At 42.2% G+C, this 13,809-nt stretch overlaps 1 protein-coding gene across 2 annotated transcripts in view; it reads right to left on the bottom strand.

Annotated features, from left to right (window-relative positions):
• The window catches only part of TTC4 (tetratricopeptide repeat domain 4), a 39,228-nt gene extending 27,366 nt beyond the window's left edge, over nt 1-11,862 (bottom strand). For both annotated transcript variants that reach the window (XM_060022572.1, XM_060022582.1), the window contains exons 1-5: nt 11,727-11,862; nt 10,962-11,079; nt 9,459-9,620; nt 5,884-5,961; nt 4,320-4,444 (exon numbers count right to left, since the gene is read on the bottom strand). In XM_060022572.1, coding sequence (XP_059878555.1) covers nt 4,320-4,444; nt 5,884-5,961; nt 9,459-9,620; nt 10,962-11,079; nt 11,727-11,837 — 594 coding nt within the window. In that variant the 5' untranslated portion in view covers nt 11,838-11,862. The remainder of the gene's footprint in view (nt 1-4,319; nt 4,445-5,883; nt 5,962-9,458; nt 9,621-10,961; nt 11,080-11,726) is intronic.
• Between the last annotated feature and the right edge of the window lie 1,947 nt (nt 11,863-13,809).

The raw sequence follows: 13,809 nt of genomic DNA, 5'->3' as shown, positions 1-13,809 counted from the left end.
AGCCCATGCTCCACAGCTACTGAGCCTGCGCTCTAGAGCCCATGAGCCACAACTACTGAAGCCCACGCACCTAAAGCCCATGCTCTACAACAAGAGAAGCCACCACAATGAGAAGCCCGCTCACCACAGCGAAGAGTAGCCCGCGCACCACAGCAAAGAGTAGCCCCCACTCACCGCAGCTAGAGAAAGCCTGTGCGCAGCAACGAAGACCCAATGCAGCCAAAAATAAATAAAATAAAATAAATACATTTATTTAAAAAAAAAAAAGAAATTACAAAACTCTAATGGAAAACCCAATGCCTCCATCTAGATCAACAGGACATAATTACATGGGACTGAATGAACTGATAAATATGATTTATAATTTTATGACTTTTTCTGAAATATACCAGCTTTTAATCTTGGCTTTCCAGAAAAGCTTTCCTCTTATGGCAACCATGACCTACAACAAATTGAGAAAGTATACCTTTCTAAACAAAGATGAAACATTAATTTTTTTCTCTCTACCTGATTCCTCCTGCATTTGGCTTCTCCAGCTGGCTCCCCTGTGGACCTGATGGCTTACTGTGACAATATTACAACTAGCTATACTAACCATTATTTTAACTTGCTCTCTTGTTGTTGTCAAATTATTTATACCTTGTGCCTCTCTTTGCTGCACTACAACGTTATTAATTTACTAGCTATATTACTTATATCCTGTCTGTTTTATAAGATTGTTGTCTGTTGCATTACCCAATGTGTAACCAGGCCTCCAACAAAATTAATGATGGTTAAACATCTTGAGGCAGTTGATCATATATACAACTCTACACAGAATAATTGTAATAGTGCAACTCTAGATATGGGAAGAAGCAACAAGGGAAAACATTTCCTGAATAACAGACTAGTAAGACAGGCAATCCAAAGAATTTAAGATTATCAGTAGGACCTGATCCAAAATTAGCACATTGAGTAGCCTACCAACAGGCTCTCCGCCTGATCTAGGAATGAGCCTTCCTAGCGCAGTGGGAAAAAATTAGTCATGAAATGCCTCCCAAACATTGGTCGAATTTATGATCAAGAGGAGGCACTGTGGACAAAGAATGTAACCTGCCATTTCAGTAAACAAAGAATTTTGTGGGCATCAAGCCATCAGCCACTGCAGCCACCCTGATGGTGCATCCTAAGGGATGCTCAGCATGGAAAAAAACAGAATACTGGTCCTACAGTTAACGTGCATATCAAAGGAATAATTTCAATAAGCCCATCTCCCCATATAGAAAAGCACTAAATTCATTAACTTGAAATGTCTGTTTCTTTAATTAGCAGTAGTCTTTTGATGTTCGACCACATGGGTTTTTTTTTTCCCCTATATCTTTGCTTCTCCCCTACCTGCTCAGAACAGTCCTTCAGAGCTATCTGAGAGGCTGTATCCCAGGCTTAAGTCCTCAGTAAGTCTGCTGAATAAAACTTAATTCTCAACTTCTAGATGGTGCATTTTTTTTCAGGCAGCAGTTCTTAGAACATATTTTAAATAGGTGGTTGAAAGTTTTTTACCTTTTAAGTCTCATGTCTGGGCTTCCTCAGGGACAGTTTCTGTTGATTTTTTTTCCTTTTCTTGTAATTTTTTGTTGAAAACTGGACATTTAAAATAATATAATGTGGCAACTCTGGAAAGCATATTCTCTCTCTCCCCTCCCCAGTGTTTGTTGTTGCTGTCACTATTGTTTGTTTAGTGACTTTTCTGAACTAATTCTGTAAAGCCTGTATTCTCTGTTATATGTGTCTACTAAAGTCTCCAGTTAGCTTAGTGGTGAGATAATGACTGGACAGATTTCCCTAAACGCCTGGAGCCAAAAAGTCTCCCAGTCTTTGCCAAGGGGCTCTGCAGTCATGTTTGGACAAGGCTTCAACAATCACCCCAGCAGTTAACAATTCAGCCTTAGCCTTCATTTCCTGCTGGCACAAAGCTTCCAAATCAGCCAGAGGTTAGAGCTTAGGACATTCTTAGATCTTTCCTGAGCACATGCATAGCAAGAGCACATATGTGACCTTCTAGATTCCCAGGAATATGTTGGAGCTTTTCAAAGCCCCTACAGAATCTCATTCCCCAGCTTTTCCTTTTAAGTTTTCTGGTAAGCCTATTATTTGCCTCAGGGGTTTTCTACTGCCTCAGGCAGATGCAATCTTAAATAACTGCCTCAAATTGTTTTTAACAAATGCCTCCTACACCAACACTCTGTGAAAAAGCTTTTCCTACTGGGATAGCTTCAAGATGTGTCAAATAAAAACAACTTGTAAGTGGGATCTTCTAGATGGTCAAATAATGACAATCCTCTGGGAATGGGGCTTTGAAGGAGCTCTAATCCTGTTCTGCCTCTGGTGGCTGCCAGGCTGCTCATTTTCACCATGATTGTGGGCTGTTGGCTTTCAAGGCTACTATGCAACTAGGGAGGGAGGAGATGGGGATAGGGCAAGATAAAAATGCCACAAAGCTTGCTGTTCTTACGGAGGTTCAGCCATTTTTCTTGAACAAACACTACCCAGATTGCTGCAAGCCTTCTATTCATTTCAGAGTTATGGAAAAGTTGATTGAGCATTTTTGTCCATTTTCCATGGACTTTATGGAGAAAATTTTTCCGGGTCTTTAGTTGGCTATTTTTGCTGACATCACTTCTCTTTACTGATTTATCTACTTAAGTCTATCAGTTACTCTGAGAGAGGGATGTTGACATTTCTACCTATTTATACATTTGTCTCTTCCTTCTGTGAGTTGTCAATTTTTGCTTCATACATTTTGAAGTTCTATTATTAGGTACATACACATTTAGAATTGTTAAATATGCTTGATAAACTGACCCTTTCATCATTAAAAAAAAAATGCCTTGCTTTATCTCTGGTAACAGTCATTGCCTTGAAGTCTATTTTGTCTGATCTTAACATAACCATATGGGTCTATTGCTCACATATACCAAGCACATGGGAATCCAAAATCAATTTATACTCAGATAAAAGGGTATAATCCTGATACTCTGCAAGCAATGTCACCTATACCTAATGTCAGGCTTTTGGGCCCTGAAATCTCCCTTTAATTATACTGCAGGACCTAAAAGCTTTCATTTAGGTCGAACAAGGGTTTTTCTGCAGATAAGCTCAGCGATGGCCTTCCACAGTAGCCCTCTTGATCTTCTCTCCTGTGTATACCACTCCTAGAAATTCTGGCCCACCCCTAGTTGCCTAGGCTCAGAATTCTGTTATTGAGCCATGTGGGTCCACACATAGCTACTTTTGTAGATATGACCAAAATGACCTCTGACTAACTTATCCCTGTTCAGGGCCAGCTCTAGGCTCCCTTGGCACTGAAAATTCCCATTCCATAGTATAAGCAGTGAACCTAGACCAGGAATCAAGAGAACTCAAGTCTGGATTTGTACTGAACAGATTTGTGAGGCAATAATGCACAGGACTAAGAATGTGGACTCTGGAGCCAAACAGCCTGACTCTGAAGCCCAGCTTCCCCAGTTGTGTGACTTGGGCAACTTCCTGATCTCTCTGCTTTAGCTACCTCACTAGTGGAAGGTGAATTAGAATACTGCCTCTCTTATAGGACTGTGTGTGGTTCAGATGGATTCATGTAAGTAAAACTTTTTAAATAGCACTTGGAACATACATACAGTAAGTGCTATCTAAATGTTGGATTTTTTTTTTTGGTAGTGTTGGCAGTCTGTTATTACAGACTACAGAGTTAATTTTATCATCACTGTTGCTGTTATGTGCCAGAAATGTAGCATTTCATGAGCAAGTTATAGGTGTCTTAATGCTGGGAGTTACACAGTATTATAGAAGCTTAAGATTTTGCTTAAATGTTTAACTGTCCTTTCCCTTCCTCTCTTTCAATAGCTATACTCAGTGTGCAGACTAGACTACGGCACTAATCTATTTATTCAAATCATAATAGTCATAAATTTATCAAGTACTACGTATTCTTCGTTGCCTCTATCATATTATAATTATTTATGTACTTGCTTGTTTACTTATCTGTATCCTCTAGAGTGCCAAGGGTAGGGACTGATTTTGGGTTTTGTTTGTTTTTGTTGTTTGGCTGGCTGTTGTTGTTTTGGCTGATCCCACACATGGCTTGTGGGATCTCAGTTCCTGACCAGGGATTGAACCGTGGCCCTCGGCACCAAGTCCTAACCACTGGATAGCCAGGGAATTCCCTGGGTTTTGTTTTAAAGAAGAAAAAGTTTACAATGACCCAAGATACAATCTGGGAAATGCTAATTAATTAATTAATGCTAATTAGCAAATGCCAATTGGCTGATTTTGCCACCAACCTTCAACTTGTCTGCTTTAGCCCTCATTTCCAGAAGCTTCTTCTCTGTGGCATCTATCTGCAGCCCCTCATCGCACCAGTTCACAGCCTCGACATAGTTTTTCAGTTCCAGATGGCATAAGGCACCTGTAGAACCCAGCACCCTTAGTATCTGTGGACAACAGGCATGGGAAGAGCCATCCTTGAAAGGGACCCCCAACCTTAACCAGCTACCAGCCAGTACCCTGAAGGGAAAATGGATGATAAAGACCCTTGTAGTACATTCCCCAGACAAGGAAGACTATTTCTTGTATCTTAGATCAGAAAGATTTCTAGGGCCCATTCAGCTCAAAACTCCTGTAAGCCTTTCTGGTATCAAGGACTCTTAAAGTAGGGAAGGCTACAGCTTAGTGGCAAAGAACACAGTCTTTGGAATCAGACAGATCTGGACTGGAAATCTGGCTGTCATTTACCAACTAAACATTAGACAAAGGACTGAGCATCCCTGAGCTTCAGGTTCCTCATCTATAAATGAGAAGAATAAAGTTCATCTCAGATGACTTTCTTTAAATGGACAGAGAAAGCAGAATTTGTCTCAGTCATTCACAAAAGCAATGGCAAGACCAAAGACATTAGGTCTCTCCTAAAATTGTTCTTGATGGCTACCAGTTTAAGCTGCCTCTCCTTTAATCATGTTTTTTCTCCAGTTAGCCTCTTTGGGCTTTCCACAGAATTTAAAAATATCAGAACTGTAAGGGCTTAAATGTCAATAGAATCCAACCTGATCTTCCAGAGATGGGCATACTGATACTCAGAGTGGGTGTCTCGCCATGGTCACATGGTAAGGTAAAAGTGACAATTCAATCAAAGTACAGACTTCCAGCCTGTGGCAAATTCCACAGGACTATACTCAATTTACTTGCCCATCTTTGTTTAGTACCTCCTTTCCCTACAGCTGAAGGACCTAGATCTACTCAAACCCCCTAACCATGATTAATGAAGCAATAACTTTGATAAAGCATTTTAAGTTGGTCATGAGGATACAGAGATTAATATGTAATGAATAAATTAAAGTTTACAAAGCACCTTTGAGCTTCTCAAAGAAAAGGTGAAGTATAAAAGTAATAAAAGCACTATTATTACACACAAAGGTCAGACTACAAGAGAAAAAATAATCTGGGAACATCTCAGCATTAGAGTTAGCAGCCAAAGTCCCATAACTTATCTTTTAATTAACATTAACATGGCATTTGAAGATCTTGCCTTTCAGTCAGCTAGTTTGGAAAAAAACTTAGAATGTGGCTTTTAAAACTGCTTTATTTTAATTAATTTTACCTTTATTAATTTAAAATGAGGAGTTTCAATTTCTCTACAAATTCTTAAAACACAGAGGGTTGGATTATTCTCTGGGGAATTCTTTTAAAAATGGCATGTTGCTGTTGACAAGGACTTAATATCAAGATGGCAAAAATAAGGTGACTTCATTAGTATCTTAGCACCTTCATATCAAAGCTTAAAATACTTCTGGTGCAGTGCATGCCAGCTTTTCCGCGATGACAATCATACTGCAGCTCTACAAGACTTACCTCTTACTATTGCTTTCAGGTGGCAGGGTTTTAGCTTCCTGGCCGCTGTCACATCATTGAGAGCAGAACGAAAATTGCCTAACAAAACACCATTTAATAAAAGAGAAAACACGTTTTGAGATCAGATTACTTCCAAAATTTTGTGTGTAGAAACAAAAACACTCTTGGACAATCTTGGAGAGATAAAAATCAGAGCAACTGTTTATATTGGGTTGGCCAAAAGGTTCGTTCGGGTTTTTCATAACATCTTACAGAAAAACCTGAACGAACTTTTTGGCCAACCCAATAGAAAAAAATAAAGTTGTGCTCATCAAGCACCTTAGAAATGTTTACAGCATCAAGCAACCCACCGAACAACTATAAATGGCTAGTAAGCATATGGAGAGATACTCAACATCACTAATGATTAGAGAAATTAAAATTAACATGAAATTGGTAAAAAACTAAAAACAGATAATATCCAATATTGGTGAAGATATGGAAAAAGGACACGCTAAGAGTAAATTAGAGAGCATATTGGCATGCACTTTGTACGTACACTTTGACCCAACAATACTCTTCTAAGAACTGATCCTTAAAAATGCTTGCAAAACAATAAAGATGTTAAAAAAAAAAAAATGCTCGCAAAAAAACAAAAAAATGCTTGCAAAAATGTAAAAGGATAAATGTAAAAGCATGTTAACCACTGCATTACTTTTAATTATGAAAAGCTGGAGATAACCTAAATACCCTCAATTTAGTAATGATGAAATAAATTATGGTAAATCCATACTACTAAATACTATACAGCTATTAAAAAAAGACAGTTCCGCATGTAAAAGCATGATGGGATGTCTGTGCTATATTGTTTTAAGTGGTGGGTCAATGTGTATAGAAGCCCATCTTCATAAAACAAACCAATCTAAATATACAGACACAGGTACACACACATATATATCTGTAAGTGCATTTAAAAAAGGTGTGCAATCATACACACTGGTTATCCAAACTAGGAGGCATGAGATAGACTTTCACTTTCTAGTTTATACTGTAAGTATTACTTAACAGCTTGGTATTTACCTATTAATTTCACTTCTAAAACTCTAGCCTGGGGGTCAGCAAAATTTTTCTCTAAAGGGCCATATAGTAAATATTTCAGACTTTACAGGCTACATATGGTCTGTTATACATTCTTCTTTGTTTTACAATCTTTTAAAATTGTTTTACAAGAGGTCAGGGATCCAGATGTGGCCTGTGAGTCACAGTTTGCCAAATCCTAAAGAATAACCAGAATTACTGGAAAAACTTTATCACTAACTTTGTTCATTTTTGCATTACTTAAAAAAAACCTAGGGCTTCCCTGGTGGCGCAGTGGTTGAGAATCTGCCTGCCGATGCAGGGGACATGGGTTCCTGCCCCGGTCCAGGAAGATCCCACATGCCGTGGAGCGGCTGGGCCCGTGAGCCATGGCCGCTGAGCCTGCGCGTCCGGAGCCTGTGCTCCGCAACGGGAGAGGCCACAACAGTGAGAGGCCTGTGTACCACAAAAAACAAAACAAAACAAAACAAAAAAAACTTAAAAGCAGCTATATACTCAACAACAGCAGAATAGTAAAGCAAATAGTATAAACCCTGGTATGTCCATATGATGCAACTTTATGTAGCTATTAAAATAGTATTCACAAATAATTTAATGACAGGTGAAATTGTTTATGTTATAAAATTAAGTGAAAAGAACTGAATACAAAATTGGAAGAACAGCATGATCCTAACTATGGAAAAAATACATATAAGAGAAATCCAAAAACTTCTGGTAAAAGGCAGTAGACTGAACATATGCAGTTCAACCCCTACCACTTCCCCTCTGCCACAAAAAAACCATAAATCCACAGAGACAACAAGAATGAGAACAACAGAGAACACATTTTAAAGCTGGAGAACAAAGAGACACAGGCTAAATGCCTAATTAGGCTTGAGAAAACTGACTTCTAAGCCGGCAGAGGGAAAACTCAAAGCTACCAAGCTATACTGTAGAACCCACAAAGTACTCAGGACTAAAGAATCAACAGCACCAGGTACCTCCGGAAGCGTGGGTAAAGGGGTCTTCCATTTAGTGTATTCTGAATCAAACCTGATTCCACATCCTAACGCTAGCACTGTGTACCCTTCAACAATTCATTTTACTACATTTATTACTACAGTTTCTTACTCTGCTAACTAGGGATAAAGCTGTTAACCTCATTTATCGTACATAGCTGCTATGAGGTCAAGAGGGATTAAAAACAAATGCTCTGTAAGCCATACCAGTGACATCATTTAAGGAATGTCTCTGAATATTACACATTTGCTCCGCTGGTTATCACATTACATGCAGTTTTTTTCTTTCAAGGTGTTTTTGGTCTTATTAGCCCTATACATGACATTCTTTAGTTCCCCAAGGAAAGGAACTATGTAGCTCTTATTCACAGTGCAGTGCCTACACACAGTAAATGCTTTCTATTTACTGACTGAATAGGTAAATAAATTAAACTCCTTTAGGGAAAGGTCAGGTCTTAACTCACTTCTGTGATGCCAGTGCCTAGCATGGAACAAGAACTCAGTTTGCTCAATGAAGAAAATGTATTCCTCCAGAAGTTAGAAGACTGGGTTTCTAGTCAAGGTTCTGGCACTAACCAAAGGGGTCGCTCTCTGGGCCTATGTAAAATGTGGGGGCTGGTTGGCTCAAATAATCTCTAAAGTTATAAAGGAGAAGACAGCTGGAGCAGCCTATGATTAGAAAGAAACTCTGCTCCAATGGTGACAAGTCCCAACAGACTTATCCCAGCTAGACTTGCAAGGCTTATTGTCTACCAGCCCCTCAGAAAAGGCTGAGGTCATTCCCAGGTCCTCTCTAAAACTCTGTGATAAGAAACATCAGTCTAATACGACCAAGACTATAGTCACCAACAATAATGCCACCCAAACAATTAATCAGTGTTTCCCAAAGTCATGTCTGCAGAACAGTCCTGCATGTTAATAAGTGTTACTTGAAAAGGGGGCTTATAAAACCTGAGAATCACAGGGTAAGGTTCTTTGCTGTAGGTTTTCTCAGCATTAACATACTAATGTGCACTGCGAATCTCCCATGAAGAAGCAGCACTGTCCAAATTTACATGTTCAAAGAATGTTTTACTTCAAAGGTCCCACAGAATACTCTTTGAGAAATTCTCCCTTGTATTAATACAGTTTCTCTCACACAAAGAACTATTGCCTTAACCCTTCTAGCATCCTTGAGAAGAGGCCAGAAAAAAACTTTTTTTTGAGAGAGAGAGAGTAGAAGCATTTGGGCTCAAAAATTCCAGATCATACCAACTAATGTATTAAGGTATTTGATGTTACTCATTTGGTTCAGACAGTAAGAATTATACAACCTACCTGGTTTCCCTTTTCACCAAGTCTATCTAGAAAAGCAGAGTTCAGTTAGAGTAAGCTATCCTAGGCTTCTGGGATAAGCAGCTCCTCTTCCGCCGACACTCTCAAACCCTCCACTAGCCATCATACAGTTGTTTTTATCATAAGTTAATTTTTTAGAAGGTACTAAATAATGGAATAAATTACCCAGATAGTACTGTGCTGCTGCCCGGTTGGAATAAAGAACAGCATTCAAATCAGGGTCTGCACATTTCTTCTTTAATCCTTCAGTGTACGAAATCACAGCTTTCTTATAGTCTTTTTCTTTAAAGTAATCATTGCCCTCGTCTTTAAAGGTCCTGGCCTGTTCTGCGAAAAAGAGAAAAAATGATCACTATTTCCTATTTTTCAAAGGGCTCATTAAAAATAATTCTAAATCATGCAATAATGTAATATATGACAAACAAAAACAAGAAACCAATAGGGAAAGAAAACTCAAAAACGAATGCTATAAAACTGGGTATCACCATGGAGAAATAAAGTCACACATACTTAACTACAATCAATTCCAAATACTTTACAAGGTAGATTATTAAGTGTTTACGAAAAAAAAAAAAAAGCATAAAGGAAAAAAGTATACTTATCCTGGGCTTCCCTGGTGGTGCAGTGGACACGGGTTTGTGCCCCGGTCCAGGAAGATCCCACATGCCGCGGAGCGGCTGGGCCCGTGAGCCATGGCCACTGAGCCTGCGCGTCTGGAGCCTGTGCTCCACAAGGGGAGAGGCCACAACAGTGAGAGGCCCGCGTACCGCAAAAAAAAAAAAAAAAAAGTATACTTATCCTAGCTCTTGAAGAGAGGACTCTTTTTTTCAAATATTATTTTGCTTTTTTCTTATTTATTTATTTATTTTTGGCTGAGTTGGGTGTTCGTTGCTGCACGTGGGCTTTCTCTAGTTGCAGTGAGCGGAGGCTACTCTTCATTACGGTGCACGGGCTTCTCATTGCGGTGGCTTCTCTTGTTGCAGAACACGGGCTCTAGGCGTGCAGCCTTCAGTACTTGTGGCACATGGGCTCAGTAGTTGTGGTTCACGGGCTCTAGAGCACAGGCTCAGTAGTTGTGGCACACGGGCTTAGTTGCTCCGCGGCATGCGGGATCTTCCCTGATCAGGGCTCAAACCCATGTCCCCTGCATTGGCAGGCAGATTCTTAATCACTATGCCACCAGGGAAGTCTGACAGGACTTTTTTTTTTTAAGTACAGAAGAAACGGGGGGAAATTACACTTCTGTTTTTGCATGTGTTGTTTGAGTCCCTGGAATACAAATTACCCTCCTCAACTTAGCAAAAGCCTACAAAATTGTTATAATTCAGTTAAAATTTCCCACCCAGTGAAAGCCCACTCCTACCTCCCCCACCTTTAGTATTCCAACAGCACCTATAGTTACACATTGGCACTTATCACACAGGTTTGTCCTGATTCTTTAGGGCAGTTTGGCTATCCACTGGAATGTAACCTTTGAGGGCAGTCTCATTCATTCCTGTATCCCCAATGCCTAGCATTTAGTAGGTATCCAAAGAAGTATATTTGGAATAAATAGTGACAAGTTAGCTCGGGCTAACTACTTCTTGTTATCCATCAGAAGCTTTCTGACTCACACTTTATCTCAATTCAATGGAGGAGCAAAACAAATGTTAAAGTCATTGAAGATACCTTCTGGAGATCGCTCTTCATCAAAAATAATTGACTGGAGGCAAGCCAAGTCAGGATTCTCCTGGGGATCAATTTCTGATGGCGCTTTCTTCATAAATAAGGGGATCTTTTCAAATTCCTGGAGGTTGTTAAGAGAAGAATGAACTACATAAATAGGATTTTCCACTGAGTACATCCAATTCCATGTCTCTACATCAAAGTTTTCTTACTCATCATAATTTGCAAATCTTCATGATTGCCTTTCTCTCTCCCTATCCAGGCCCCAGTTTCCCATCTGTAAAACAGAGTGTAGAATAATCCCTAAAGATCTTTCAGTTCTCACGTTCTTATAAGAGTGGTAGTAATCACCATCAGTTGAGCGCTCCTATGTTCCTGGCACTTTACCCACCCTCTCACTTCAGCTCTGCCACAATCCCACGAGATTGGTGTTGCAGTTAGAGGAATTTTACAAATGAGGGGATGGGCTCAGATAGGTGAAATTAACTGACCCAGTGTTACAGCCAGTATGTGGTGGAGTCACAGGTTTCTGACTCCAAAACCTGGACACCTAAACGTACTGGTAGCTTAAGAAGACCCTCAAAACTTTTCGGGGCCGATTTTTAACCGTCAAGTAGAAACCACCTTTCCGCTGGCAGCGGCAGGGCTCGGAGGTGAGGGAGGCGCCTCGGCGCCCTGGAGGCCCCAGGAGTTCGGACGACGCGCGCGCGCACACACACACACACACACACACACACACACACTTGCGGAGACCCCGGGCCCGCTCACCTCCTCCCACTGGTCCTCGTGGAACCCGCCGCGGTAAGGCTGGCTCTGGAACTTTTCCAGGAACGAGTCCATAGCGTCATCAGAGGCCGCGTCCTGCTCCTGCCGCTCCATGTCAGCTCCCTGGCTCTCCTGCCACGGTCCAGACGCCGAGAATCGCTCGACAACTTCCGGCGGCGTGGGTACCCTTCCTTCAATCTTCCGGGCTGCGCCGGCCCTTGTGCCTCTGGTTCCGCCTTTTTGGGGGCGTGGCCGACCGGACTCCACCCCTCCCCCGGGAAGCACCAGCCCCGCCGCGCCCTCCCGGGTACTTTTGGGGTCGTGGGTTCAGTCAACCCATAGTTCCTAAGCTCCTTCCGAGTTCCAGGCCTGTTCTAGTCGCTGGGTATACAGCGCTAGGCAAAGCAGGTAAAATCCCTGCCCTCTAGGAGTTGATTAGGTAGAGGAGAGAGACAGACAATAAACAAATAAGATGTGAGAGCTTGTCAGGTGGTAGCAAGGACTATGGAAGAAAAGTTTTAAATAGGGTGGGCAGGCATTCAAGCAAAGGAAGAGGCTGGGGGTTGTCTGCGCAAGAGCATTACCCATGGAGGGTACAGGGAGGGCCGGGCTCGGTGGTGCAGCAGGGAGTGTGAGTAGAAGGTAGGTGGGAGGGATAATGGGCTGTGAGTCTGAGCGTTTGGGTTTTCCTCAGCATGCAGTGGGACCTTCTGGAGAGTTCTGAGGAAAGGAGTGATGTGCTCACACTCTGTTTCTGAGGTGAACCATCTCTACCCTCAGTCCCCACAGCTGAGCTGGGAACAAGGCCTCCGGGCCAGGTAAGCCTACCTGCAACCCCTGGGTTACCCAGCAACTGGCTGCTGGGCCCTGAATCGGGTGCTACAGTCTTGGCAGCTCACAGCCTAGTCTAGAAGGAAAGACAGGCAGGTGGCAGACCAATCTAAACCCCAGCTGGTCACAAGCCTGTGCAGTGGAGGCGCAGAGGAGTGGGTGTTCCCTGGGGGGTTCAGGGAGGTTTCACAGAGGAGGTGACACAGACCTGGGAGCAGAGATGAAGACTATCTCTGCAGATGGATGGGGGCTGAAGGGAAGTTGGGCATTTTAGGCAGTGGGAGCCCATGTGCAGAGACACGCGGGTGGGCAACAGCCTGCATGCTGGCTACCGCAAGAGTTAAGAGGAAGGCCAGCAAGGTGGGTGGGGGCCAGAGGGCCTGACTGCCCTGTAGCCCTTTATCCTGCAGAGGACAGTGAGCCACTGACAGACCTATGGGCAAATTTGTCTTAGGAAGGCCTGGGTTGCCAGGTGAAGGATTGATGGGGGAGTCTGGATTAAGAGATTGACAAGGAGAATGCTGGTGAGAGGCCAAGGGAGAAAAGAGATCTGACGCCCAGAAGCAGAGCTGGCAGGCTTGCTCATTATTTGACACGAGGATGAGACAGACAGCAGGGCTAAGGATGACACGTGGAGCTTTCCAGGGTCAGGACTGTGACCCTGGAACCTCACCCACACCCAGCAGAACACCTGGTCCAAATGCTCCCTTTCCTCTAAATCCAAACCTCCTTTTCCACACTTCCTCCTCTAGCCCGCTCCCTAAGGATTCCCTTTTATTCTCTTTATTTATTTTCCCTTCCTGAATACAGAGCCTACAAAGTCTTTCTGCTTCCTTTTTTAAATGTGATTCCTATAAAATCCTGTACGATTTTAGGTGATGGTAGGGAAGGTTCAGAGAAGGGATGTGCTCTTTGACCCTTCCAACTCGAGACTACTTGGGGGCCTTGGCCAATAATTGAGCCTATCAGACTCCTTTGTGCTTCAAGACCACCCAGACCCAGAATAGGTGGCTGTTATGTATCAAGGCCACCAAGACCAGGATGCTGGCCAATGAAAACGGCAGTGTCTCTAGGTGGAAAGGGCTCAAGCATGGGAGTTGGGAGGCCTTTGGGATCCACACTTCTATTGCTTCCTGGCATGACATTGGACAACACCCACCGTCTTTGAGCCCTGTCCTCATTTGGAGAACGTGGGCAATGAAGCCAACCTGCCTTCCCCTTAATTCCGTATGGCTACTGTGAGATTCAAATGAGG

Source organism: Delphinus delphis, chromosome 1 (assembly GCF_949987515.2).
Source record: "Delphinus delphis chromosome 1, mDelDel1.2, whole genome shotgun sequence".
NCBI classification, from domain to species: domain Eukaryota; kingdom Metazoa; phylum Chordata; class Mammalia; order Artiodactyla; family Delphinidae; genus Delphinus; species Delphinus delphis.
Note: the sequence above shows the minus strand (reverse complement) of the source record. Positions and strands in the feature narration are given on the sequence as shown.